The 27,836-nt window shown below is 57.1% G+C and overlaps 1 protein-coding gene across 7 annotated transcripts in view; it reads left to right on the top strand.

Annotated features, from left to right (window-relative positions):
• TFEB (transcription factor EB) overlaps positions 1 to 27,425 on the top strand; it is a 45,371-nt gene extending 17,946 nt beyond the window's left edge. For 2 of the 7 annotated variants that reach the window (XM_070244567.1, XM_070244568.1), the window contains exons 2-10: positions 10,850 to 10,960; positions 20,539 to 20,773; positions 20,854 to 21,108; positions 21,755 to 21,832; positions 23,650 to 23,770; positions 23,859 to 23,915; positions 24,437 to 24,512; positions 25,107 to 25,254; positions 26,253 to 27,425. In XM_070244567.1, coding sequence (XP_070100668.1) covers positions 20,561 to 20,773; positions 20,854 to 21,108; positions 21,755 to 21,832; positions 23,650 to 23,770; positions 23,859 to 23,915; positions 24,437 to 24,512; positions 25,107 to 25,254; positions 26,253 to 26,741 — 1,437 coding nt within the window. In that variant the 5' untranslated portion in view covers positions 10,850 to 10,960; positions 20,539 to 20,560 and the 3' untranslated portion in view covers positions 26,742 to 27,425. Of the gene's footprint in view, positions 1 to 8,042; positions 8,216 to 9,522; positions 9,572 to 10,442; positions 10,588 to 10,849; positions 10,961 to 20,538; positions 20,774 to 20,853; positions 21,109 to 21,754; positions 21,833 to 23,649; positions 23,771 to 23,858; positions 23,916 to 24,436; positions 24,513 to 25,106; positions 25,255 to 26,252 lie in introns of those variants that run through there. The other 5 variants (XM_023624913.2, XM_023624914.2, XM_070244565.1 and 2 more) reach the window with 4 other exon arrangements.
• Positions 27,426 to 27,836: the final 411 nt, after the last annotated feature.

Genomic DNA, 27,836 nt, shown 5'->3' with positions numbered 1-27,836 from the left:
GGCAGGTCACACACACACACACACGCACACGCACACGCACACGAGGGACTCGGTGAAGTGGGCCTGGCTGGGGAAGGCCTCCCTCTCACCAAGCAGGAGCCCTCAGGTTCTCCTGAGGTGAAGATTGGGGTGCTGTGGTGCTCCCACCGGGGCCTCGAGGATGTGACGTGCTTGGGCTGTGGCTCGGCTGGGAGTTGGGGGCCTCTAGGTGTGAGGGGAAGGGTGAGCATCCGACTGTGTCCACTGGGCTGGGGCCACCACCGTGACTTTCATGTATGACCTTCTGGGAGTGTGGGTGGCAGCCCATAGGGCACATATTTGTGTCGTTATGACTGGGTGTGAGGGGATGTGTGAATTGAGCCAGTGAGGGAGCAAGGGCAGTTATCTCCTGTGGCTGGAAGCTTCCCAGGCTCTGAGGAGAATGAAGAGTGATTTATGCAAAGGGGCCCCTCCCCGTCTCCCCATTTTGGCTGCAATCTGAGGTATAGGGTGGCCTGACTTCCTCCCTTTCCCCCACCCACCAGAGGCCTGTGTTCCCTCTCCTGCCTTGTCTCAGACCCCGTTTCTCACTCAGGGGTAAGTGGCTGCCTTGACCTGAAGTCCGTCGTCCCTTCTCAGGGGCATTTCATGGGATGGTCCATACCTGCAGCTCTAAGAGCCGGTGTGGGGACCAGGAGGGCATCAAGCCCCCAAATCCTGGTGCCAGTAATGCCCTGCACCAGAGGAAGTGGCCTGCAGAGGCCTGGCTGGGATGCCGTGGTCAGCACCCCTGCTAGCCAAGTGGTTTTCCAGCTGGAGAAGACCTGCCAGCGAGGGGAGAGGAGAGGTTCCACCTGCCCACCGTCTCCCGCCGGCCTGGCTGCAGCGGCTGGTGACTCATTCCCCTGGGGAATGAGCTGGCTCCTCTCCCTGGGCACCCCGGGGCCCTGGTGCTGAGCCCAGGGCCCCAGCAAGCTGGGGAGGGAGGAGGGAGCCCTCTGTATGGGGAGGGGTCGCAGCAGACTTCACCCTCCCTTTGCCCCCAGGGGAGGCTGCAGCCCTAGATTGTGTAATGGGTCCAAAATGCCTCACCTGGGAGCTGCCAGGCGTCTGGACTCAGGAGTCCCTATTCCCCAGTGCCCTCCACCGGGCATGTCCCCATTGCACTCCCTGGGCTGGGCAGGGGAGTGGCTGGTGCCTGCCCCCCCTTCCTGAGCTGTGCAGCCTGGGAGGGGGTGGGGAGGCCTTCTCCAGGGAAATGAATTCCTGGCCTGACCCCAGATGCCGGCCTGCCCAGCTCTGCTCCTGAGTAAGGCTGGGTGCACACACAGCCCCATTGTACGCCTGGGCCCTCTGCCCGCCGTGGGCCTGGCACCAGCTCTATCGACAGCAGTGGCTTCGTCCACTCCTCAGCACCCCCTGCCCGAGCCACTGGGCCCCTGGTGAGGAGGAGGAAAGGGGACTGGTGATTAGGTGCGAGCGGGTCCTGAGTGGAGGGGCCGGGACCACTCAGATACCTGAAGAGCCAAATGAGGCCCTTTGTTTCTCTCATCAACTGTGGGGTGCAAGGGCAGGGAGCATCATGCCCATTCACTGAGGAAATCGAGGCGTCGAGAGGCTTCAGGAACTTACCCAAGGTCACACAGGTAGCAGGTGGCGGAGCTAGGGTTCAAGCCCGGGCAGCCTGGGCCCAGAGTGTGCACCGCTTACCGAGCTGCACCCCGGCCTCTGAGTCAGGGCTCGGGAGAGGGCAGGCCTCCTTCTTTCCAGCCCAACTTAGGGGAGCGAGGCAGGCCCGGGAAGGTATATGTCCCCAGGATGGAAGGGGACCCTGGAACAGAAGGGTCTGGAGTCCCTGTGTACTTGGGAGAAGCACAGTGGTGATGCTGGTGGTCGGGCAGGCAGAGCAGGTCTCTAGAACTGGAGGGCCGCTCTGTGCCTCAGTTTGCCTGTCCCACCTGCACTGTATATACCCTGTGCCTCTTGGGAGGGCACAGGAATGTAGAGGTGAGCTGCAGCCAGGGCTGGGGTCTGGACCCTCACCCCCTTTACCTGTGCTCCACGGGCTGGCCGGGAAGCTCCCCTTCCCCAACCTAGACTCCCCTGGAGGTGGGGGTGCTGAGGCCTCCAGTTGCTTCTATTCTGAGAGTGAGTCCTGAGCTGCCCCGTCTCCTCAGGTTTCCCAGCCTGAAGGGGCCTCTAAGGCTGGGGAGCCTGCGGGGGCACAGTCCAGTTCTAGGGTGTGAGGGGGTCCCGCCTCTGCCAAGCACCCAGGCCCCTCAGGCCAAGGTGGAGGGTGCCCAGATGTGACTCTTATGGGGTCTGCCCCATGTCTCACTTTCTGGGCTCAACTTATGTGCTCCACGAGCCCTGACCCCACAGGGCTGGGCAGAGATGACGCTCTTCCCTTCTCCTCGGCCCACCCTCTTTGTGCCCTGTCCATCCTGGGCATGTAGCCTGGCTCCGTCCTTCAGTGCCACCTCAGCCCACTCAGCAAATGGACAGGGCATTCTGCGGTGACCACAAGATTGTGAAATCCAGGGTTGGGCCATGGGGACAGGTGGGGAAGAGAGAAGCTAGACAGGGCCACTGAGGCTGGCTCCTTTCTCACCCTACCTGGGAGCCTTTTCTCCTTCCCCACTCTGCTTGGGCACATCTTTCTCTGGTTATGCCATTCCCACCAACCAGCCAACACATCGTCATCCAAGGCCACAGTCGTGGGCATGCCAAGCCGAGCAGCGTCACATTTGAGTGCCCCCTCCCTGGGAGATGCCAAGAAAGAGAAAACCTGGGGACAGCCCTCAGGGAGCTTATACAGCAGCTGAGGAAATGAGACAGGGTAACTCTCTGTCTCTCAGTTTCTCATTTGTAAAATGAGTACATTAACATTTCCGTACTGGTGTTGTTGGGAAGGTCAAAGGAATTAATCCATGACGAAGACCTTAGACACAGCTCCTGACAAATGGGAAGTGCTCGGTTCAGGTCTGAGAGTGGTAGTAGAGTGATAGTAGTCCTACCACTAGTGGTAGAAGAAGTACGATATATGATATCAGGGAGTGCTGTTTTTTCCAAACTAGATTGTGAGTACCTGAGGGCAGGTGCTGTTGTATTCATTTCAGCATCCTGGTGTCAGGCCCAGAGTCTGGCTTGGGGCAGATTAAGTAACTGTTTTCAAATGGTGATCAGAGGAGAGTGAGGGCAGGGTGGCCTGCCTGGAAGAGGTGGCCTTGGAGCAGAGCTTCCAGAGATGAGTGGGAATCAATCGATGGAAGTGGGTAGGGCGGGAGAGCATCTGGAGGCCTGGATTGTGTTGAAGAGAGAGAGAGAGTGAGGAGGCCCCTTTAGCTGAGCCAGGACTTGTTTAAGGGGGGCGGATCCTGGGTGCCTTGAAGGCCCAACTAGGGAGTTTAGACTTTATCTGTGGACAGCGGGGAGCCACTGGGGGTGATGGAGCAGGGGAGTGACCTTCCTTTGTTGCTCAGTCCATTTTGTTTCTGCTCCCTTGTTCCCTCAGGGCTATTTTCTTCCTCTATTTCTCCAAAGACGATGAACCCTTCTCTCGAATCCCTGCTCACCCCATCCCACATGTCCACACTGTGTTCTTGACTTCGTCTGCTCAGCCGTCCTGGCCTGTTCCCCCTGCCTGCTTTTGTTGGCTTCCGCTTCTTCTTCCTGGCCCCTGGCCCACCTTCTCTAGGGTAGGGGCTGGGTGGAGTTGGGCTTGAGGGGAGAGGGATACGGGCATGGTGGGACCACATGGTGGGGACCAGTGTGATGGAGACTGAGCCAGGAGGATACCTTCTGTTCTGACATAGCCCTCTACGCCTTCAGGGAATGACCCGCCCCCAGTAATGTGGCTAAGGCTCTTTAGGAAGATCTTAGTTTGCATTTGTCAACCTGATAAATGGAGACACTGATTTCTCTAACAGATAAATTAGAGAGTGATGGGGCTTCATTTTCTTGTTATTAAATTTAGAAGAAAGGGATATTGAACCAGATGGGAACCAGATTGCAGACAGCTACTGTGTGTCTTCTGTCTCCTTTCAAACATCCATCCACCTATCCCTGTATGCGTCATCCATTATATCCATCCTTGCATCCATCCATTATATCCATGCATCCATCCATTATATCCGTCCATCCATTCATCCATTATATCCATCCATGCATCCACGCATTATATCCATCCATTATATCCAGCCATGCGTCTACTCATTACATCCATCCATCCAGTATATCCATGCATCCATCCATTATATCCATCCATCCACTCATTATATCCATCCATGCATCCATCCATTGTATCCATCCATGCATCCATGATATCCATCCATGTATCCATCCATTAGATCCATCCATCCATCCCTTATATCCTTCCATGCATACACTCATTATATCCATCCATGCATCCATCCATCTATCCATGCATCCATCAAATATTTATTGAGCACCTATATTAGATACTTTACATTTAATCCTTACAGAAACTCTGCAAGATGGACATTATCCTCATTTTACACATGAGGACACTGGGACCCATAGAGTTAAATAAGTAGCTGAAAGTCATGCAGCCAGTAAGCAACAGATCTTGGATTCAGCTCTACCTGCTTCAAAACACTTGCTCTTGGTGTTGAATCAAATGGCCTCCCTTGGTGTCCCCAGAGCCTAGTTCTGAGCATGGAATGTAAGAGCCGTTCTATTGGATGAGCAGGCATGCTAAGGTTCTAGAATGCTGGAGTTCTGTAGTTCCATCCTAGGCGCAGCCGGGGGTGGGAGGTGGTGCTGGGCTTCTAGTCCTACTGCATTTGCAAGCAGTAGCCTAATGCTGCTGTCACCGCCCCTGGAAAGGGGGCTTCTTCCTCGCATAACTTGCAACCCTGGCCTGTCCCTGGGTCTTCTCTCCATCCGGCCAACTCTGCTTCTGAGGGCAGTCTTACCTCCCACAGGTGGGAAAGTTCTGGGTCCATGCATGGCCATTGCATCCAGCCACACAGTCTCCCCCGGTGACTGGGCTCCTGCACGCCTGCCTCTCAGCTGCTCTGCGGGATGCAGCCTCATTTTACTCTGGCCCTGCTGTTGGCCTTTCTTTCTAAGCTTTCGAGTTGGCTGCTCAATTTCAGGTCAGAACTGCTTCCTGAGGCCCCACTGGCTGAGAAAAGGATGTGAGTGCAGGTGGTTTACCTGGGAGGTGACCCCGGGAAACATGGGTAGCAGGTGGGATAAGTGAGACAGGGAAGGGAGGGAAGCTGATAAACTGTGTTAGGGGGCAGGTGACTGCTGTGGCCACCTGGAGCTCGGTCTCACTGCGGGTCTCTGTAGAATGTGTTTTTGAGTTACCCAGCGGGGTGGGGGTGGAGGGACTTGGGTGTTTATTCACTAGCTCCCCTGGTCTTTGGCTGCTGGAGGAGGGCAGGTGCTACCTCCGTCGCCTCTGGCACCAATGCAGGTGCTGGCAGCTAGAGGTGCTCAGGTGGGCAGGCTGGACTGTGAGTGTCCAGGGGATGTGGCTGGGCACAGACAGCCTCTGCTGCACTCTCTGAGTCCAGGCCTGGTGGCCCCTTGGAGTGGGCCTCTTATCCAGTCCTCTTCCCACAGCTCCCTTCTCTCTGTGCCCACAAAGCTGCCTCCCCCCACCTGCCCTGGGCAGACCCTTCCCACTGGGGCCAGTCACCAGGACTACATTCATTGCGTTCAATACTTAAGGAGCACCTACTACGTGCCAGGTATCGTGGGTGAGAAGAGGAAGCTGTCAGGATCCCTCGAGGCGCTCAGAGCAGAGGGAAGGGACCCACCTCAAATGGGGTCCTTACCATGTGCCAGAGACTGGCAGCCCCTTCCAGGCCCGTCCGAGGCAAACCAACTTCTCTGTGCTACCACACCGACCTGCTGGGTAGCACATAGCCTGGAGCCACCTTCGAGTCCCCTCCCAGCCCTAGCATCCTGAGACTGTGATTGTAGTGGTTTTTCTGACTTCCTTTTCCTTCTCTCACTGCCCCTGCCTCTTCCCCTCCTGGGGCCACTAGCCCCATGGCTGCCACGTGGCTGCCTTTTAGTCACTCGGGAACTGAGCCTTCTAGTGCCCTCCCTTTGTGTCTCTATGGGGAACAGGATGCAATTCACAGGGCAATGGGTGGGGGGGTCAGTTTATTCAAGGGCACCCTTCTTTGTCCCTGGTGAAGGCTCTGCCCGGTGCCTACTTCCTGGAGAGGGGCCTCCTCCCTCTTGATTCCTGCTCCCATCCTGCAGACTCACACTACAGTCTCATGCCTTATGGGGCCCAGGGAATGGGAAGAGTTAAGAGAGGGAAGTGGTGTGTAGGTGAGGCTTTTGGTGTGGGGGCGGGGGAAGAGCAAGAGAGGAGAGGGGGCGGGCACTGGGCCTGGTGGGTGCATCCACACTGAAAACCCCATAGCCACAGGCAGGCAGGCCAAATTTCAGCCCCTTTGACTCATCTCCCCAGTTGCTGCCCACAGCCTTTCGCCTTGATGTTTTCACTTCCAAACCGGGTTTGGTCAGGGTGCGTGTGCCAGGATGCGGGGCCAGGAGTGTGTCTGCCTGTGCTGGCTAACCTCGTTACCTCTGACATTTTCCCCCCTACTTACTAGTGGCATCTATTCCCCACCCCGTGGGCAGGGCTGGCATTGGCAGAGTGAACATCTCTCGTGTACCTGCCCCACTTGGATAGAAAGGTGGCTGGCCTTATTCCGGGCAGGCGTGTTGGTGTGAGGGCTGGGAGGAGAACGGAGATGACTTGGACAGGGCTGGGGAGGTGGCGTTGATGATGAGGCTCTCTGATGGTGTCTCAGGTGGGAGACTGAGCATCTTGGATCCAGGGAGGAGGTCTAAGGCAGCTGCAGGTTGGCTGCCCGGGTCCCACCTCTATGGGGGAAGCCCGGAAGGCAGAGGGACACGGAGATAGGCTGGGCAGGAGATAAGGGAAGGGGAGACCAGAGGCTCTGATGCTCCTCCCCCACCCCAACACGCACAAAATCCAGGGCCCTCGGTTCCTCTCTCTGCCCAGCTAAGGGCACAGTGCTTCTTGTGGTGTTTAGGACGAAGAAAGGGGTGGGTAAGCCACTCTGTGAATTTTGAGAGTAAGACCATGGTGTTCCTCTCATATCTGTGGGGTGGGGGTCATGGCCAGTGGAGGCAGCTCACTCATTCCGGGGACCAGGGTGGGAATGCTGCTGTCGAAGGCCGTTTCTCCTGTGGGGAGAGAGGCTGGCCCCTCTGGCTCCCCAGGTGGAGACGGGTGGAGGTGCCAGCTGGTGTGTACCTGGCAGGGCAGGAGTGAAGCTGAGGTCTGGGTCTGGGCAGCTGCCATCACTGGAGTGGCCCTGGGGTAGGGGAGGGCTGGAATAGGACCCAGGTGAGGGAACCTCTGAATTTCCTGCTTCCATTGACTGTTCTCAGGAGCCCAGCTCACGGGCAGGGCAGAGGAGGAGGCCCAGGGGGTAGGTGCGTATAGTGAGGGCAGAACAGCCTGTCGTTGTTCCCGGCCTCTGCCTGTGCCGGTCGCCCTGTCCTGCCCCCACCAGGCGTGAGTCAGACCGAAAGCAGAAGCTGCCAGACATTGCGCAGGGTGAAGCGAGGCAGAACCAGCTGTGCTATTTTGGAACCTGGTTAATTCCCCCTCTTGTCCCCCCACCTCTCTTCTCTCCGGGCTCCCACCCCCTCCTGGTCACCAGCACTTTGCCATCCTCAAGGGGACAGTCGGGACAGGACCTGATTTCCCCTAGCATGAATGTGGAGGGAGTGCATGAAGCTCCTCCCCTTGCTGGACCCCCGTCCGTAGCCAAGAGGTGCTGGCTCCCCCTCCCGGCGAGAGCTCGCAGGCGGGGCGGCCCCGGGGAGATGACGGTCACTGGCTGTCAGCACTGCCCGGCTGGCACTCACCCATCCCCTGCTCGTCTTTGCCACTCTCAGACCAGCCTTCAGCCGCCTCTCCCCGGGGTGTGAGCTGACAAGAGATTTCGGTGGGAGCCTGCTGGCAGTGACTTTCAGAGGGTTGGGAGGGATTTCCGGACCCCGAGGGGAGATATTTTGGGGCCAAGGGCCTTTCCAGAACCCATGACATCACATACCCTGCAGCAGCACCAATGTCACTCCGCTAGTTAATGGTTCTTTCTTGGGCATCCTAGGCCTGCTACAGCTTCTGGCCCCACATTTTACGGTTTCTTTGGAGCCTCCATGAGCCTGGGGGCCCCCAGCAGTCCAGTTTATGGCAGTGAAAGAGGTCAGTGGGGTGTGTGTTTCTGAACTGAAGGTGGGAATGTCGAGGTGAGAGCTGTCACTCATCCGTAGGTGGGGTGGACAGGGGTCCCTGCCTCTCCTGAAGCTCTGAGCTGGGGAGAGGGTGGGCCTTGCTATTGCTCTGAGTGAACTTGTGGCAGAGGAGGGTAGGGGGGCGGGCACAGCCTCCACTCTGTGTTGCTGCCTCTCAGCGGGACCCTGAAGGCAGAGCTCTGCCCTGCTCTGTACCCCCTAGCAACCTGGGCTGGTGGGTTTCATGCATGTGGCGGCCAGTCAGCAGGCACATTGCAGGTGACCAGTTGACATGTGGGTCCTTGTCAACTTCATGGGAGCAGGGCTTGGGTTTCTCATTGCTCAGGTGGATTTGGGGCTCAGGCAGGTGAGGAGGCGCAGAGCAGTATGGAGGAAAGGGTGGCCCGCTAGGCCTGACACATGGGGGCTCCAGCACCTGCCATGCCTCCTGGGGACCACACGGCACACGGGCACAGGCACACCCTGTCCTCAAGGTTGTCTGCTCTCTGTGGGAGCTGTTCTTTGGGCAGGCAAGTCCTGGGGCAGTGTGTGTGTGGTGAGTGCGCATGTGTGTGCAATGGTGTGTGTGTAGGGGTGCTGTGTTTGTGAGTAGGTGTGTCTCACATGGCCTCTCTGGGTTACTTTCCCACCAGTAACCATGTCAGCTTCCAGGCTGTTTCCCACAGACCTCACTGTTCCCCTCCTGCACAAGCCAGAGCCCCGGCAGCCAGTGAGCACCGAGTGCAGGGCCAGCCTGGAGCTCTGCCTTCTGCCTCCAGCTTGGCTTTGGGCCTGAGGGTCAGGGCTGTTGGCTGAGGTTCACTGTGGGCTCAGACGCGCCCTGCCTGCCCCTCAGAGTATCTCTCTCCACCAAGGGCCTGCCCCTCCCTGCTGTCTCCTCCTACCTGTCACCAGTTTGCAGGCTTAGAACCAGGTGGCCAAGCCCCCAGAAGGCTGCCAGTCACTTTAATGTACCCACAAATCTCCTAGGATGCCATGTTAAAGTGCGGATTCTGTGGGTCTGGGCTGGGGCCTGAGAGTCTGCATTTCTAACCAGCTCCCAGGGGATGTGAGGCTGGGGGTCATGCTTTGCATGGTGAGGCCTTACAAGGCCCTCTCCCATCTAAACTCCAGCTGGATCGACGCTGCTCACCCAGGCAGAGGACTAACACTCATGGACCACCCCTGGGTGCTGGGCACGTCACACGCTCAGCTCCTTTGATCCCCTCTCCTGCTCTGAGGGAGGTGGCATTACCACTATCCTGTTCTACAGATGGAGAAACTGAGGCTCTGAGAGGTTAAGTACCTGTCCTGGGTCCCACAGCTGGTAAGTGGCAAAGACAGACTTGAACTCTGGTCTCTCAGGGTCCAGAGCATATGAGTGTTCTACTAAACCCAACTGTCTGCCAGAGAGCAGACTCAGCAGGATGAGATGGAGCCGAGGGGAATGGGCGAGGGGCTGGACCATGGCTGTCAGGGAACTGCAGGGGGCCCTAAGATCTGGAGAGGGAGTTCCTGAGTGCTGGGCAGCAGCAGAAGTGACAGTGAGAAGCAGTGCCTGGTTGCCCCCTGCCGAGCCCGGTAGGCTGGCTCTGTGGGTACCTGGCCTCGGACATGTCCATGCTGCCCAACCCTCAGTGTGCCTGGACAGAGTAGGAAGGGGCTCCCAGAGGTCCCATCCAGCTACCACATGTTATTAGTCAGGGGTCCAAGGCCTGGAGAGGGGACAGGCCTTGCCTGAGTTCACATAGCTGGGTGATGGGACAGCCAAATGCAGGTCTTCCAGTCCCACCCTGCCCTTTTAGAACAGAGGGTCAAAGCTGTTGGGCCCTGAATCCATGATGGCACACACTGACCAGCCAGGTGGTCTTGGGCCTTGACTTCCCTGGTGAGGGGCATCAGTGACCATCTGGGCTGACCTATCATCCACAAACGCGTGGCTGATCCTCGCTCTCAGGGGAAGGGAGCAGGCCTCTGGGGCGGGCAGGGGGAGGTCAGAGGGGGCTGGGGCCCGTGGAGTCCCATCCTGAAATGGAGTCCCATCCTGAAACCTTGCCTTGCCCTTCAGGCTTCTTTCCTGTCTGGGGAGCCCTCTATGGGCTGTACTCCCCTCCCTGTCCCTCGCTCCCACCACACACACCTCTGCTGCTGTCCAGTGCCAGGTCTCTGGTCCATTAATTGCATTTCTGTCTGGCCAGTTTGATATAATTTCCCCCTGAGGCCCTCTCGTGGCCCACGTTCCCCGCCTCGGTGAGATCCAGATGTATGTCTGAGCCCTGGGCATTGATCGGCCTTGGCCATTTAGCAGAAGAGATTGTCTGCGGGCGAGAAGGGTGTCTGCAGGTGGGTGGGGTCTGGCCTGCGTTCTGGGGCATCTGGGAGGGCCGAGGGATGTGCAGGCCTGTCGGGGGACCCTCTGTGGGATTCACTGAGGGCGACATGGAGTGGGGGGAGTGGGGCAGGGCTGGGAATTTAGGGGGACCATAATCCATCTCCATGGGTCTTCCTGTGGGCCCTCGGTTCCCTCATCTGTGCAGGAGCTGGTGGTGGTCACACATGTGGGAGGGGCCGGGGCTTACATCCCCACTTCACCGTGTTCTTGCAGGGTAACCTTGGACAGGTCGCTTAACCTTTCTGAGTCCCGGTTTTTTCATCTGCCCGAAGTGTTCTGTGTCCTGTGCGGTGTTTGCGGGGGACAAACGAGATCCAATGTAAGGTGTGTGCTAAGGGCAGCGCCTGGTCCACAGTAGGGACTCTGTGCTGAATGAGTGAGCAGGTGGTAAGCGAGCACGTGTTGGGCCATTCGACGAGCAGCATCCGAGGGCCCCGAGTCTCGTTCTGGGAAGTTGGACGGGGTGGGATGGGGTGGGGGTTCTGAGGAAGAAAGCTGGTTTCTCTGGAAGCTCCCTTATAGCTGGGGAGACTGATGGGTGGCCAGGAAACAACTCATTCAAGCGGTCAGTGTGGCCACGGGCAGGACACTCAAGTGGATGGAGTGTCCAGAAGGGGGGTGCAGGAGCAAAGGAAGAGGGGTCCCCAATCCAACCAGGAGAAAGGCGGGTTGAGGGATTCTACAATGTACGTATGTGTGTGTGTGAGAGAGAGACAGACAGACAGACAGACAGACAGAAGACAGACAGAAGGTCTGCATGTGTGGCTGGGCTATTTCCATGCATATCACAAGACCGGACATTTCCCAGGACCTTTCTGGTTTTTCCTCTCCATGCTTCCCTCAGCTACATGTCCCCCTGTCCTTTAAAGTTCAGTGGCAGTCCTCCAGGGGCGGGCCTCCACCCAGGGCCCACTGGTCCCTGTGGGACAGCACAGGCGCCTCTCTGGTCTGGGATTGCCTTTGAAGCGCCCTCGTTGCTGTTCAATTGCCTTGCCTTGCCCCAGGCAACAGGCCGGCCAGCCAGGAGGTGCCAGCTCCCACCCTTTTCTGCGGGATGTGAGCTGGGACGTGGGGCTGACGGGCCTGAGCTGTTGGCACTGGAGGCCACTAAGCAGGCAGGGAGCTCCTGTGGCTGCCCTTCGCCTCCCCTCCTCCTTCCTTTCCCTTCTCCCCTCTCTGTTCAGAGATTTAAAAACAAGCCCCCAATGGCACCCCCGTCCCCAGCCCTGCAGCCTCCTGTAGCGTCCTGCGGTGGGTCCCAGAGAGACAGGCGCTCTGCGTCGTGGAATGGAGTGCGTCCTAGATTCAAGTCTTGCTGTGCTGCCGCTGGTGTGCAGATCACCCTTCTGGAGCCTTAGCCTCCTGCTGTCCTTCACTATTCATTCCCCAGACTGTATTCATCACAAACAGAGGTGTGACCAGCGTGTGCCGAGTGTCCCCACTTGGCAGAGTGATTATGTGGCATGAAAGACCCGGAGGACCACATCCTGCATGATAGCCTTTATGTCTGTCCAGGGTCAGGTGACACTTGCCCGCCGCATGGAGGTCAGACTGGAGGTTCCCTCTTGGGGAGGGTCCTAGAGGGAACTTCCCGGGGCGATGGAAACATTCTCCATCTTGACCTCAGTGGTGATGATGCAGGGGTACGCATCTGTAAAAATTCATCAAGCTATCCACTTTAAACCTGTGCATTTTGCTAGGATAAATTTTACCTCAATAAAAAGAAACAAGGCCAGAACATTAAAATAAAAATATTAGAAGCATGTACTACTGACCTCATTCCTACTCCCAGTACCAAATACCTTCCACTCAAATAGTGCCCACTTACCAGGGGCCAGTGTCCCTTCCATTTGCTCTTTTTCAGTATTGGAAGTAGCCCGAGGGCCCCATTCTTGCCTTTCACGACTTCCAGGGGACCACTGGACCAGATAACAGAACAACAACCCGTATTCTAAGTGTCTCCAGCGTGCGGGCACTGTGTAGGTACTCTGCCAGCTCATGATCTCTTTCGAACCCAAAGAGGTGGGCATCTTTCTTATCTACCTGCATCTCCCATCACACTGCAGTGAATTAGGTGATAGACAAGCTTTGGAGAAGGAAATCTTTTAAAACCCAAGGCTTTTGGAGAGGAAATAGAGGGTGCCCCTCAATGGGAAAAGCTGGCCTGAGGTCTTCCTGCCCTTGTCCAGTAAGAAGGGACAGAGGCTCCGGTTACCACTATGATTTTCTGCCCTACCCTGGGGCCTGGATGTGGGGCGTATGTGTGTGTGTGTGTGTGTGTGTGTGTGTGTGAATGAATGAATGGATGGGACCCTGTTCTCAAAAGAAACTTAGAACAGAAAGAGGAGACCCGTCCAGGGACATCTCTATTGGGCATGGATGAAGTGACAATGAACAGTGACCAAACGGCGATATCTCCCCTCTGCCCACACTTTCACCCTTTCAGGGGCCCCTACATTCAGCATCCCAACTTAGGTCATGACAGCTGTGTGGGAGAGGTGGCCCCAGCTGGTAAGCCCCACTAGACAGATGGGAATACTGAGGCTGGGCTCAGACACTGAGTCGGGCCCAAGGCTGGGACTCAAACCCAAGCATCCAGATATCAGGTTCCCACAGCATCTTGTAGGCAGGACTGCTGGCTCCTGGGAATCTTAGGACACCTCCCCACCCATGGCTCTCTTTGGGTCCAACCCAACTGATGCCCCCCTAGGCCTTGCGGGGACCCGTGACTGCTTTGGTAATTTGGAATGGCCTGTTCTAAGGCGGGGAGATTGTGTGGACATTCTTGTTCTGTTTCCCAGTTCTTCAGGCCTTCCTTGGCCACCTCCTCTGCCAGAGGGGCTCAGAGAAGACCAAACCAACCCCAGTCCTGGAATCTTCCCCTCTCTGCCCTTCCCAAGGTTGAAAGGTTGCCCAGGAGGTCACGGGGTCCTTCCCCAGCCTCCGGGAGTCTTGGCACCTGTTCGGGAGGCCTTCCTTTCGTGGTGGGTTTGATTTCCACAACCGGACAGCTCCCGCACTACTGGCAGTTTGTAACAGACTGGATCAGAAGAAAACGTCTTCCGACCACAGAGGCACAGGACGTAATAAATGGCTTAAACAGGCACCCGAGCCGCTGGGCTTGCACACTTTGTTGTTTCAGCCGCCAGACATGTGTTTTTCTGGGAACACAGGAAATTATCTCTGCCCTTTGAGGAAGGGTAGAGTTTTTTCTGCTTGTGTTTGAGGATTCCAGACCATTCCATCGTCCCAAGCACCCTCTGGCCCCTGGGCTGGATGAAAGAGATCAGCTGCTGAAACCCCTTGACTGTAGCAGGGCTTCTTCAGTGGGATCCCTAAAATAAAATGTGGCAACCCTCAGCCCAAGTGCAGAACTGAGGCTGGACTCTAAGCTCCAGGGTTAGGGTGGTGGAGCCAGCCTGCCGGGGTCCAGCCTCACCACTTATTAGCTCTGTGACCTTTGGCGAGTGCAACCTCTCTGTGCCTGTTTGCTCATCCATAACGGGAGGGCAGTACTTACTGGTACTCATGTCATGAAGTCATTGTGATCACTAAATAAGGTGCTTCAAATAATACTTGGCACAGAGTAAGTACTGCATAAGCTTTAGCTCTTAGTATAAAATATTTTTCCCTATTAGAAAGATATACATGTTCATTATGGAAAAAGAACAACCTTCCAAAAGGTAAAAAGAAAAAATCACTTATGATTGCATCATCCAAATAAATCAGTATTATTTTTGTATATTTCTTCCCAAGAGGTTTTTCTACACAGATTTGTACATGGTGATGACCAGATCTTATATACAATGTTGCATCCTACTTTTTGTCACTTGACATATCCCCATATTACTTATTGTAAACATAACATTCCGTTAGGAGGAACACAGCATAGCTTATTCAGCCATCCTACTGTGGACCTTGAGATTAGTTTTTATTTTTCTCCAAGATTAGTTTTGATTTTTCTCTGTATACTGTGTGGGCATCTTTATGCATAAAAGCCTTTTATGCATTTAGGATTACTTCCTTGGGCTAGTGGATATTTTTGGAGGTTTTGATACATATTGCCAATTGCTTTTCCAAAGAGGATATACCAAGCTACACTTGGGCAGTTGTGTTGGAGCTGTACGGGTGTAGGGGGTGGGGGGTAATTTGTTCAACGCTTCTTTTAAATTATTTAAGGTCTGCCCTCAGACTTATGTAAATTTTTATGAAATTTACATAACTCACATACAGAAAAGTGTATAACTGGTGAGTGAGCAGCTGGATGCATTTGCATAAAGTCGGCACTCCCATGTCACCAACACCTGCATCACATTACAGAGCATTCCTAGTCCCCCCCCACCCCAGGCTCTCCTGTGCCACCTCCAGTCACTCCCCACAAGGGTAACCAGGATTCTGACTTCTAACCCAGAAGGTTTTTCCGCCTCTTTTTGAGCTTTATATGCATTGATCATATGGTAAGCATTTTGTGTCTGGCTTCTCTCGTTCAACATCTGAGAGAGTTCTCTGAGTTGTGTGTAGCAATAGCTGGTCCATCTCCTTGCTGAGGAGCATTCCAGTGGGTGGATGGACCACAACATCTCTATCCATTTCGCTGTTGATGGACATCTGGGTGTCTTCCAGGTTTGGCGCTATCAGAGTGCTGCTGTGAACATTCTAGTGCATGTTCCCTGGTGAGCACATGCGTGCTTTTCTGTTGGGCATATACTTAGGAATGGAGTTGCTGGCTCATGGGATATATGTATTTTCTTCTTCCTGCTCCAATTTTTAAAGGATTACCTGGAAGGCAGAAAAATCCCCAGGACAGTTTGGGCCCCACAAGCAATTGAAGGGACCTGCCTCAGCTAAGAGTAGTTTGAGGGGCACCAGATAAAGATCGTGCCCTTCTGAAGCCTCCTGTCTGCGGCTGTCGTGGAAATGGAGTTGGGCCCTGGGTCCTGGCCCTCCTGCTCCAACTGGCATGTGGCTTCTGACCCTGGCCCTGTGCCTCTCGTGGCCACTCAGTGTCCTCACCCAGGATCATCAACTGGCCTGACAACCATTGCACTGAGCAGGGCAGGGCTTGGACCAGACTCCAGATGCAGCTGGGGGGACCCCACCTTTGGACGTGATTGGAAGCACATTGGGCCCCTCACAAACCCTTTGTTGTAAAAGAATTACACAAGTAGCACATATTCATGTCCTAAGAGCTAAGTGCTTCGAAAGTAGAATGAGAAACTCTAAAAACTCCTCCCCTTTCCACTTCACTGCCTCTTCCCTACCTCCCTGGAGGTAACCACTGCACACAGTTTGGGATGTTGGGGGAGCCCAGAATGGTGGATAAAGAATGGGGGCTCTGAACCAGGCTGCCTCATTCAAATCTCCGTTCTGCCACTTATCATCTGTGTAATCTTGGGCAAGTTATTTTACCTCTCTGTGCCTCAGTTTCTCCCTGAAAATTAGGGGCAATAATAGTAGTCACCTCATAGGGTTGTTGTGAAGAATACATGAGTCAATATTTGAAAAGCACATAGGCCAGCCCTGACTCGTGGCAAGCATTCAAAGGGGCATTCGGATCCTTCTAGTCTTTTCTACACATTTGCCCATTTCCTGCCTAAATGGGCTTGGGCCGTATGTTTTATTCTGCAGTTTGCTTTTTCCACTTGATGCTCTGTCTTTGAGATCTTCTTTCTTATATCTGAGACTTTCCTGTTCTGGGGTCCTCTTTCTCCTTGCCTTTCCCGCATGGAGTCCACTGATTTGCTCCCTGTCTTCCCCCTCCCTCTGTCCACATCCTCCCTCAGGGGAGGTTCTGACCAGCCTGCTTACACTGAGGTGTAGATGACTGATGGTGGGAGGCCCCCACAGGCGGTCTGAAACCAGCTCTGGCCCTGACCAGGGGAGCGCAGTTTCGGAGGTGAGATCGGTGTCGGCCTGGTATCAACTGCCCAGGGGCCTGCTAGGGCGTTCTGCTTCCTCACGGTCTCCCTCCAACATCGTGGTGTGGCAGGTGCCGTTATTGGCTCCATTTTATCCAGGAAGAAACCAAGGCACAGAGAGGTTAAGTGGCTTTCCCAGTCACCCAGCCAGTGTGGGCAGAGCAGGGGCTTCAAAGCCAAACCTGTGAGAAAGCGAAGCTTATTTTGGTCACAACTAAACTAGAACCGGACCCAGCTTAGCACAGAGGTAGAGTCGGGTGGGAGGTTCTGGGTGGACAGAGTGGGAGGGGACTTGTGGGTTCTGAGGGTGCAGATGGGGGCAGCTCTCGCTGCCTCAGCTGACACTTCAGCCCCTGCCGTGTTTGCATGCGACTGGACAGGGGCGGGAATTCTCTGGGGCGTCAGACCCCTGGTCCCCTCAGGACGAGGGTGTTACCTGGGGATGGGGGCAGGGGAGAAGTCTCTCCGGGGTAACACCCTAGCCCAGGGTCTGCACGGAGTGGGCACTGAGGCTCCTAGCATTGCTGAATACATGTATGGTGGACCCTTTCCAGGCCTGGGGGTCTGGAGGTCAGATGGTGGGGAGGGGTCCGGGGGCCTTTTGGTTCCCTGTGTCCCTCCTCTCAGTTCTTCCTGACCAGGCTGTGCACTGGGGGAGGCTGTGCGTGGCCCCTCGGGCTTTGAGGGTGAGCAGGTGTGCCGGGGGGCGTGGGGGGGGGGTCTGTGGTTAGCATGCCCAGGGTCTCTCCTCCACCACCCCATCCACCCTCAGATCCCCTCATGTCCCTCCCTTAAGCCCATCCCGCCCAGGCCAGCTCAGAGCAACCCAGGCTGGGGGCCAGGGGAGGAGGCTGGGACGCAGTGGGAAGAAGCGGCCCTGTGAGGGGGGTGACAGCTTTGACAACGGGGGTGGGGGCAGGAAAGCCTCACTCTGCTCAGTCACCAAGGCTACTGACACTCTGATGCACAGACACCTTGCTGTTCACAATTCTCCAACATCCTCTCCCCGGAGGCTCACCCAGACAGGTGGTGGGCGGGGACACCTGTGTCCATTTCACAAAGGAGCAAACTGAGGCTGGTGCAGCCATTGAGGCTGAAGAGGGCCCAGCCCAGGCTCTCCTTGCGCAGGGCCAGCTCCAGCCTAGCCCAGGACGGGCCCCAGCCCTCTGTTGGAGAACAAGGGGCTCCTTCTCCTCAAGCCCTCCCCGGGCTGCCTGGCACTGCCAGGCCCGATGACCACCCCCTCCCTCCAGGGGCCAATTTGAAGTGAGATTGTTCCCGAGGGGGCAGGCTCCCCAGCGCCGTGTGTGTGAGTGCGTTCGGGATGCAGCTGCGAGGGGACGGGGCTGGGCTGGGCTGGGGTTGGAGCCCTGAGGTCTGTAGGGCTGCAGTGGGTGGGCAGAGACAGGCTACCTTCTGTCAGAGCAGGGAGAGGGGCGGAGGTGCAGCTGTGTCCCTGATACAGGGCGGAGAAGGGTGGAGAAGGGGGCGTCTGCTCCTTTCTCCTCGGGACTGTCCTGTTGCGAGCTGGGTTGAGAGACCCCTGGGGCTGAGGCGGCCTCTCCGCTAATTCCTGGCCTGGGGGTCAGAGAAGGGAGGACAGATGGGGAGGGAAGGGTCACCCAGTACTCAAACCTCCGGGCAGATGATGCTGTCCCACTTGGTAGGGAAGCAGCTGTGGTGCTAGAGGGAGCGGTGGTGGCTTGGGCTCCACTCCTGGCCCTGCATCCACCAGACACGCCACCTGAGACAAGCTCCTTCCCAGCTCTGCACAGAGACGGTGGTCTCCAGAACCCCCCAGCATGGGCTGGGGAGCCAGGCTGCCTGGGATTGGGTCCCAGCTCTGTCCCCGCCTTTTAACCTCCTGGTGCCTCTGTTTCTCCTTATCTGTAATAGGAGAATAATAACCAAAACTGCCGAGTGGGGCTGTTCTAGGTTAAAGTGCTTGGAACAATGCCCAGTACACAGTAAATGCTCGAATAGATGCAAATTATTGTTATTTCCATGATCCAGTGATTTTCACTGAATATCTGCCAGTACCTTCCGCTAATGCTGACTTAGGCCGATGTCTGGCATCAGGCAGAACATGTCAACCTGTGCTGCTTTCCTGTGCCACCCTCAGAGGTCTGGGTCTCATTCTTAGGACCTGGGTGCAGCTCTGGCCTCTGGTCTACACCGCGGCTGACCCTGCCAGACTTGTGCTTATCCTTACTCACCCGCTCAGTCTACCAAGTGCCACGGACTGTGCAAGACACGTTATTTTCATTTAACGCTCTCACCGATCTTCTGAAGTAGAAACTGTTTATAGACGAGGAAACGGAGGCTCTGAGAGGTTAAGTGACTTGCCTAAGGTCACACAGCAAAGAAGTGGCAGAGCTGGGATTCAAGCCCATGTCTGCCCCGATTGATAGTGCTTGCTCAACCGGAAGTCATACTGCCTCTTGCGATGTCCCCGAGATGGGACCTCCAGCCCCTGCTAGGACCTTTATGGAGTCCTGGCACCCCCGGCGGCCCTGCACCGCTCAGAGAGCCGGCGCATCCTAGATAGGAGGGGCCTTAGAAGTCACCCGCTCCAACAATTTCATTTTGTGCCTGGGGAGATGGAGGCTCAGAGAGGGGAAGGGATGTGCTCAGGGTCACACAGCAAGCTAGGGACAGAGTGGGCCCAGCTCCAGGACTCATCCTGTCCTGTCCTCCCTCCTTCCAGACTAGGCCTGGGGGCCTTAGTCCCCCTGTCCCACAGAGACCTATCAGAGATTAGGGCTGACTTACTGGGTTGGGGGTGGCCCTCCCTGGGCCCTGGCAGGCCTGGGTGCCCTGAATTGGCCCTCCCTGAGCAGGTTATAATGGCCTGGGGACTTGCCATTCTCATTCACTGGACTGTAGACTCCACAGGCTCAGGCATACAGTGGCTTGCTGCTGTCTCACCAGGGCCGGTTCCTAAATGGTAAACATTCCCTGCGTACATTCATAGAGCATCAGCCGTGTCCCAGGCCCTGGGCTAGAGGCTGAAGACACAGCGTGGACAAGGCAGACGAAATGCCTACCCTTAGGGGAGTTTGCATTCCTAGTGAGGAAGAGATAGACAATGAGTGAAATAACTAGGCAAAAATGCATGATATGTGAGATGGTGATAAGTGACATGCAGAAGCATAAAAGAGGGAAGGGGCGTATGGAGTGGGGGGCCATTTTGCAATTTTAAATTGGGAGTCGTAGAAGGTCTCTGGAAGAAGGGGACACTTGAGCCTTGGAGAAAGTGAAGGAATGAGCTATGGTGCTATCTGGGGTAGGGTATCCCAGGCAGAGGGAAAAGCAGATGCAAAGGCCCTGAGGTAGGAGTGTGCCTGGTGTGTTTGAGGATTCGGGTGTGGGTGGAACAAGGGAGAGAGCAGGAGGAGACGGAGTCAGAGGGGACAGATTAGAGAGGGCCTTATATGGAAAGGACTCCGACTTTTACTCTGAGTGAAGGGGAAGCCATGGAGAGTTCTGAGCAGAGGGATGGACAGGATCAGACTTAGGTTTGGACAGGATCCCTCTAATTACTGAGTTACGAGGAGAATGTTGTGAGGCAAGGCATCAGGAGCTCCTTCAGCAATCCAGAGGAGGCCTGGTAGAGGCTGGGCCCACGCTGGTGGCAGCAAGGTGGTGGCACAGGAGGATGCACCTGAGGTCAGATCTGACAGGATCACCATGTGGTGCGAGAGGAAGAGAGGAGCCCAGGGTGACTCCAAGCCTTTGGGGCCGACCAACTGCAATGGATGGAGGAGAGGGAGTCTCCGTTTCTGGCCCAGGAACAGGAAACTTGGATTCAAGTCTCAGCTCTCTCACCCACTTGCTTGATGACCTTGGGCAATTCCCTTCCCCTCTCTGGGCCTCAGTGTTTTCTGCTCCATGCTGGGCGTGATGCCCCTCGTCCTGGCCCCTCCCCAAGACCCAGTGCTTTGAAGAGGACACATGCCTCACAGACCTGTCCCCCGTCCACAGGGAGCCAGCTCCGGCAGCCGCCATGGCGTCGCGCATCGGGCTGCGCATGCAGCTCATGCGGGAGCAGGCGCAGCAGGAGGAGCAGCGGGAGCGCATGCAGCAGCAGGCCGTCATGCATTACATGCAGCAGCAGCAGCAACAGCAGCAGCAGCAGCTGGGGGGACCACCTACCCCGGCCATCAACACGCCTGTCCACTTCCAGTCTCCGCCACCGGTGCCCGGGGAGGTGCTGAAGGTAGGGCCTGCTCCAGCCTGTCCCCCTGCCCCGTCCTGCTCCCAGGACCCCCTAGAGCCCTTGTCTTCTCCCCCACCCAGGTGCAGTCCTACCTGGAGAACCCCACCTCCTACCACCTGCAGCAGTCCCGGGACCAGAAGGTGCGGGAGTACATGTCCGAGACCTACGGGAACAAGTTCGCTGCGCACATCAGCCCGGCCCAGGGCTCCCCGAAGCCCCTGCCCGCCGCCTCCCCAGGGGTGCGGCCAGGCCACGTGCTGTCCTCCTCCGCTGGCAACAGCGCCCCCAACAGCCCTATGGCCATGCTGCACATCGGCTCCAACCCGGAGAGGGAGGTGAGTGCCGCTGGCCAGGGGCTGCCGCCAGCAGAGCCAGGGCCAGTTGTATGCTGCTGGGACAGCCAGTCTGATGGCGGAGGCGAGGTGCTGCCCTTGGGATCATAGTCTGACAGGAGACACAGCCCTGCCCTCAGGGAGCCCAGTCTGAGGGGGGACACGGCTTTGTCCTCAGGGAGCCCAGTCTGAGGGGAGACACAGTCCTGCCCTCCGGGGGTCCCAGTCTAATGGGAGACACGGCCCCGCTCTCAGGGAGTCCCAGTCTGAGGGAGGAGACACTGCCCTGTCCTCAGGGAGCCCTGGTCTCACAGGAGAAACATCATCCCTACTTTCGATAGCTCTGCTAGAGAGAAACAGGAGACTCATACAGGAAAGCCCCACACACTGCAGAGCTGTGTCCACACAGAAGGCACATAAAGCCACCTCCCTGGGCACCTTGGCTCCTTGGGAAGAGCTCCGGCCTGGGACTTCGGGCCTGTGGGACCTAGACAGCCCATCCTCTCTCTGGGTCTATTTCCTTCTCCCCCGATGAGCAGGTCGGGTGAGGTGGGCTCTAAGATCCCTTCAGGTCAGTGGCTGTCCCTGTGCCTCTTCCCCTTGTCCTTTTCCCGGTGGGCCCTCCCCAGACAACTTTTCTCTCTTTCAGTTTGATGTCATCGACAACATTATGTGTCTGGACAATGTCCTGGGCTTCATCAATCCTGAAACTCAGATGCCCAACACGGTACTGCTGGCCAGGGTGGGGTGGGTGGGTCAGAGGGAGGGGACAGAGGTCCTACAGTGGCTCTGAGCCTGGAGAGAGCTAGAGACGGGTCCTCACCTGGGCAGAGCTGGCATCTCACTGCAGAAATGAAAGTCGCCTCCATCAAATCATGTGGCGAGGGCCCAGGGCCAAGCAGAATCATGGATCCGGAGAGATGTTCCTCAGCCTGCGCACATGATAGGGCTTCAGGGGCACAGGTGGCTGGGCAGTCGGGGAAGGCTTCCTGGATGGGGCTGGGGTAGGAGGCTCTGCTGCTGGGCCTCAGCGCAGGGCAGGCGGAAGAGCATTCCTGGCAGGGAGCAGCATGGCCACAGGAAGGCCTGGAGCTGATGAGTTCCTTTGGGATCTGGGGCTCTCCTCCTCTACCCAGCCCAGGGCCCAGTGGGCACAGGCCTGTGTCCCTCACTCCCTGGGGCGAGTGATATGGGGCTGGCTTAGTCTCCTCCCTCTGGCAGCTTCCTGGAAGCATGAATGCTCTCTGGGCCTACTGGGCAGAGATGAGGTGGCTGGTGGGAAGGAGCCAGGCTTGGAATCAAGAGGCCGGGCTTCTGGCTTTGGTTATGACCCTGGGAAGTCCCTCAACCATTCTAAGCCCCAGTTTTCTCAGCTGCAAAAATGGGGATTTGCCTTCTACCCACAGGATTGTGGGAAGATTAGATAAGGCGAGAAATTGTGGGCAAGCAAGCATTGTGCAAGGGTGACAGGTATTTACATTGAGCAGGTGGAATTGTGGGTGCCCCCTCCCCTTTTTTGGAGGTCTAGAACCTCAGCTGCTCACTTCTGCCCCTTGGGCCTGAGCCTGTTACCCTAAGCTCGGCCCCCACCCATGCCACCAATGGGAAGTTCCCAGTTCTTGTGGTGGGAAGGCAAGGAATCAATCCTCAATCCCCACTGCCCTGGTGACATTGCCCAGTGGCCCCCAGGAGCTGGCAAGGGCCAGTTGAGCCTGAAACCTGTCAATGGCGAGGGCTGGGAAGGGAGAGAGGGTGCGGGCGGGCACGAGTGTTTGGTCCTTTTTGTGGCTTCCGTGTACCCTGTAAGATGCCTGTGAACCATGTAGGGGTCTGGGCCTGTGACTGCCTCTGTGTCTTTCTGTGGCAGGAGCTGGGGAGATCTTTCCAGAGTTCAAATCTGTCCTTGGTTAAACCCCCACTGGCTGCTCATCGCAAAATCCCAGGGTCTTTGCAAGTTGAACCGGGCACTGCAGGAGCCAGCGCTCCTCCTGCCCTGCCCGCTTCACCCTGTGCTTCTGCAGCTTGAGCTGCTTGTGCCTGCCACGCTCTGCGCAGCCGCCTTCTTGCTTGGCCATCTGCCCTGCCTGTGCCCTTCCTCGCATCTTTGCCAGGAATTAATTCAAGTTCCACGCCCTCTGGAAACCTTCCAGAAACTCTAAAATAGATTAGGTGCCCCTCCCCTGGGCTCCCAGGCCTAGGGTGTAATCCTCCCAGCGCACTATCACTGGTCTGATCGCCCTCTCGGTGCTTCCAGCCCCTCTAGGCTGGTTGTTCCCTGAGGGCAGGGGCTGCACCTTATTCAGCTCTGGACTCTGCAGGCTTTCAGGTGGAATTGCTGGGTGAAGAGGCCCAGGGTGAATTTGACATCCCTGGTGCTGGCTGCAGACCCCTTAAAGCTGACACTGCCGCCCAGGAGGCACCAGTACAGCTTCCCCCCGCCAGGGATCTCTGGGAACAGCTGTTCCTGGGACGATGGGCCCTGGGGAGGGCCCCTCACAGAGAGAAGGCTGCTCACTGCATTCCTCTCCCCACCTCACCCCACAGCTGCCCCTGTCCAGCAGCCACCTGAACGTATACAGTGGTGACCCCCAGGTCACAGCCTCCCTGGTGGGCGTCACCAGCAGCTCCTGCCCCGCGGACCTGACCCAGAAGCGAGAGCTTACAGGTACCGTCTCCCTGCCTCCCTGCGGCCCCGGCTTCCCTCCTCCTCTGCCTCCCTCCCAGCTCCTCTCTCCTTCTTCCCTGGCCTCCAGATGCTGAGAGCAGGGCCCTGGCCAAGGAGCGGCAGAAGAAAGACAATCACAACCTGAGTGAGTCCCGCCAGCCCCCTCGCCCTGCCTCGCCCTGCCTCCCTCTCTCCTGGACCCTGCCCTGCACAGGTTCTAGGAAGGCTTGCTACCCAGCCTTACTTAGATCCTCCCACTCCTGCGGCTCAGCCCTGCTGTCTTTCCACCAGCCCTCTTTAGGAGGGGGTGGGAGAGGGGGCTCCAGGGAAGAGATAGTCATGAAATCCCCAGGCCTCAGAGGGAATGAGTTTATCAGATTGTTTTCTTAGGGCGTGGAACCTGGGAGCCCCTGGGGAGGAACTCTGGGCAGCGGGAGGAGTCCTGCCCCAGGCAGCTGTGCTGTGCTAACAGCCTGACCAGGGCCCCTGAACTGCGTCTGGCCTGCGCCCTGGCCCCCTCACCCCTGTAGAAATCCCAACCTGTTGGTCACGTTGGTCACCCATTACTTCCCAGAAGGGCTGGGGCGCCTTCCTTGGGCTGGGGCCTTCTCCCCAGGTGGGGTCCCCATCCCTCTAAATGCACCCTCCGCAATCTGTTCACTGCAGTTGAAAGGAGGCGGAGGTTCAACATCAACGACCGCATCAAGGAGTTAGGAATGCTGATCCCCAAGGCCAACGACCTGTGAGCGGGTTTCTAGGGGGAAGGGCAGGGGCTGGGCGGGTAGCAGCTGACAGGTATTATCTGTACCCAGCCCCTGAGCTCGGGCCAGTGGGGAGGGACAGGAAGAGAATCCCTTGATTGCAGCCTTCTAGGAGTTATTGCCTATTGCCAAATCAGGAAAGCTCAAGACAGAGGAGCAGATGTCCTGGAAGTGGGGCTGGGGCTGGGGGGCTTCCTGGAGGAGGAGTCACGTGAGTCCTTGGACTGGTGTAGAGGTGGTCCGAGGGTAGAAGCAGTGAGAGGCCAGGGCAGGCGTGGGTTTGGCGGCAGGCATGGAAGGCCTGGGGAAGGAGGCTGCTCCGAATTGCTTGGTTCCCTGGTATTAGTGAGCTGGGCTGTGGCAATGAAGTCACCTGGGAGGGCCTGGTCTCTGCAGATGGAGATCAGCCTCCTCCATAAATAGGGGATGGCCAGGGCTGCGGTTTGTGGGCAAAGCTGGGATGGACAACACAGGCTTCTGAAACTAGAGCAGGGTTTGACCTCCACCCACTGAGCTCAAGGCAAATACCTGGCCGCTCCTCTGAGCGTGCACCTCTGATTCCGCGCTGCCTGCAGGGACGTGCGCTGGAACAAGGGCACCATCCTCAAGGCCTCTGTTGATTACATCCGGCGGATGCAGAAGGACCTGCAGAAGTCCCGGGAGCTTGAGAACCACTCTCGGCGCCTGGAGATGACCAACAAGCAGCTCTGGCTCCGCATCCAGGTCTGGCCCCTGCAATTGGACTTCTTGGGTAGCTCTAACCCCTGACCCCTGGCCTGGCTCCTGACCCCAGGGGCAATGCTTACACTCTGAAGTTGGGGACATGGGAATGACGCCCATGAGGAAGGAGGCTGTGTCAGTCAGGATGTCATAGTTTGGTAACAAACAGTCCCCGGCCCCTTTAAGCAACAGATATCAGCTGGAGGTACTGTCCTGTGAGATGCTCACTCTGGGACCCAGGCTGATGGACAGGCACATCTAGATCTGGCTCCTAAAGCCATGTATCACTCTTAAGTGACCTGTGTCGCTTCTGCACACATTTCCTTCATCAATGCAAGTACATATCTACACCTAACCTCAAGTGGGGCAGGAAAGTGCTGACCCCCATGTGTGGGAGGCAGAGAGCTGGGACTGTTTGGTGGATGGTGCTAAGAATCATCACGGGGGCCAACTAAAGAGCGAAGGCTTGGGGGAGTCAATTACCTGGAGCGCGGGTTCTCGTCCTGGCTCTGTGTGGACGGCCTCTGTCCTCTTTGGACCCAAGCCTGATCATCTACACCAAGGGCGATTGGACTGAAGCTTTTCAACTTTTCTATTTCTCATAGGAGATAATACAATTTACATTACAATCCAGCACACATGGCCATACTCAAAGTGAAAAATCAAAGTTTCATGAAAGAACCCTCATCCTTAATAGATGCAATGCATTCTGATAATTTCTATTCTAGTCTAGTCTAGGCAAGTCTATTTCAATTAAAAAAAAGAGAGAGAGAGCTGGTCAAGACTCACCGCAGTGGTTTTACAACCCACTAATGAGTTGCGACTTGTAGTTTGAAAAAACACTGGTCTAGACTCGAGAGCTACCCTATGCTTCCTTCCAGCTAAGACAGTTTTTGGTCTTGGGTGCCACACGGGAGGGGCCCAGGCTCAAGTGGGGGTCCAGGGGGGCAGCTGGTGCACATGGGTGTGTGCCCCCAGCCCTCTGTCTGCCCTACCCACAGGAGCTGGAGATGCAGGCTCGAGTGCATGGCCTCCCCACCACCTCTCCATCGGGCATGAACATGGCCGAGCTGGCCCAGCAGGTGGTGAAGCAGGAGCTGCCCAGCGAGGAGGGCCCAGGGGAGGCCCTGCTGCTGGGGGCCGAGGTCCCCGACCCTGAGCCACTGCCGGCTCTGCCCCCCCAGGCCCCGCTGCCCCCACCAGCCCAGCCACCCCAGCCACCGTCCTCATTCCACCACCTGGACTTCAGCCACAGCCTGAGCTTTGGGGACGGGGGCGATGAAGGGCCCCCAGGCTACCCCGAACCTCTGGGGCCAGAGCATGGCTCCCTGTTCCCCAACCTGTCCAAGAAGGATCTGGACCTCATGCTCCTGGATGACTCACTGCTTCCACTGGCCTCTGACCCCCTCTTCTCCACCATGTCCCCTGAGGCCTCCAAGGCCAGCAGCCGCCGGAGCAGCTTCAGCATGGAGGAGGGCGATGTGCTGTGACCCTGGCTATCCCCACGTCGGGGAACAGGGGCAGGCCTGGGGGCTGGGAGGGCAGGGCCACCTCCCTCCCACCCTTCAGGCTGCACTTGTGTGTGAAGTAGCCACCTGCCCTGCCTCACTCCTCCCCGCCGGCCCCCTGTTTGGACTTAGTGCCTGCTTGGCAGCCCGTGGGGTCAGGAGAAGCCCCCCACCTGGCTCAGTACTCCCCAGGGGCAGCCCTCTGGATGGGCTGGGCAGGAACAGGCCTTCAACCCAGCTCCCAGAGGTGAAATCAGGCGGAGAAGGGAGGGGACAGGGTGTGCTAGAGGTGAGAAGAGGCCCTGGGAGGGTTCTGTCTTCTGAGCCTGACCCCCCCACCCCCCACCGATGAAGGAGGACATGTTGGAGCAGGGGGTTCAGAAAGCTCCTTCTCCGAGGCAGCGACTGGTCCCGGGGGTGCCCAGGCCTGCCTTGCTGGACTCAGATGGCAACAAGCCCATCCTCCGGCCTCGCACTCCCCCCTCATACAGGTGGGGCACTCCCACCCCCCTTTGGTGCTAACAGCTCTCCACCAGGCGGTGTGAGGGTAGGGGGTGGCCGGAAGAGGGGGCGCTGGGTTCAGGTTAGAGTGTGGGGTGCCTGCTGGACGAGCAGCTCCCCTCCAGGATCCCCACTTTGTGCCTTTAGTAAACACTGTGCTTTGTACCCGCTTGTCCTGTCTCTTTGGAGTGGGTCTGGGGCTGACAGAGAATAAGGGAGGATTCAAGCCAGCGGGCTCCTTTCTGGAATCAGAGTTTGAATGCCCCCGATGGGGGTCAGGGTAGGGGGATACAGAGAGGAGGAAACAAGCCCTTCGCCTGGTTTCCCCCGCCTCCCCAGCCCTGCCATGGGAAGCTGGAGAAGTGGCCTGACTTAGGGGGCTTGGGTGCTGACAGGGGCATTGTCCCTCCTCAGGGCCACAAGATGGCACTGCAGCCACGCCGGTCTCACACCTCCAGCTGTGGCTTGAGACGCTGGGCCCGATGACGTGGGGTACCCGATTGCTCATAAACCAAGTTACTGTTCTTAGCTGCTGCTTTTGGACACCGTTGGCCCAGGTCAGCCCTGGCCGGGGGT

The sequence above is a fragment of the Equus caballus genome, chromosome 20 (assembly GCF_041296265.1).
Source record: "Equus caballus isolate H_3958 breed thoroughbred chromosome 20, TB-T2T, whole genome shotgun sequence".
NCBI lineage: Eukaryota > Metazoa > Chordata > Mammalia > Perissodactyla > Equidae > Equus > Equus caballus.
This window is presented reverse-complemented; position numbering and strand designations above follow the sequence as displayed.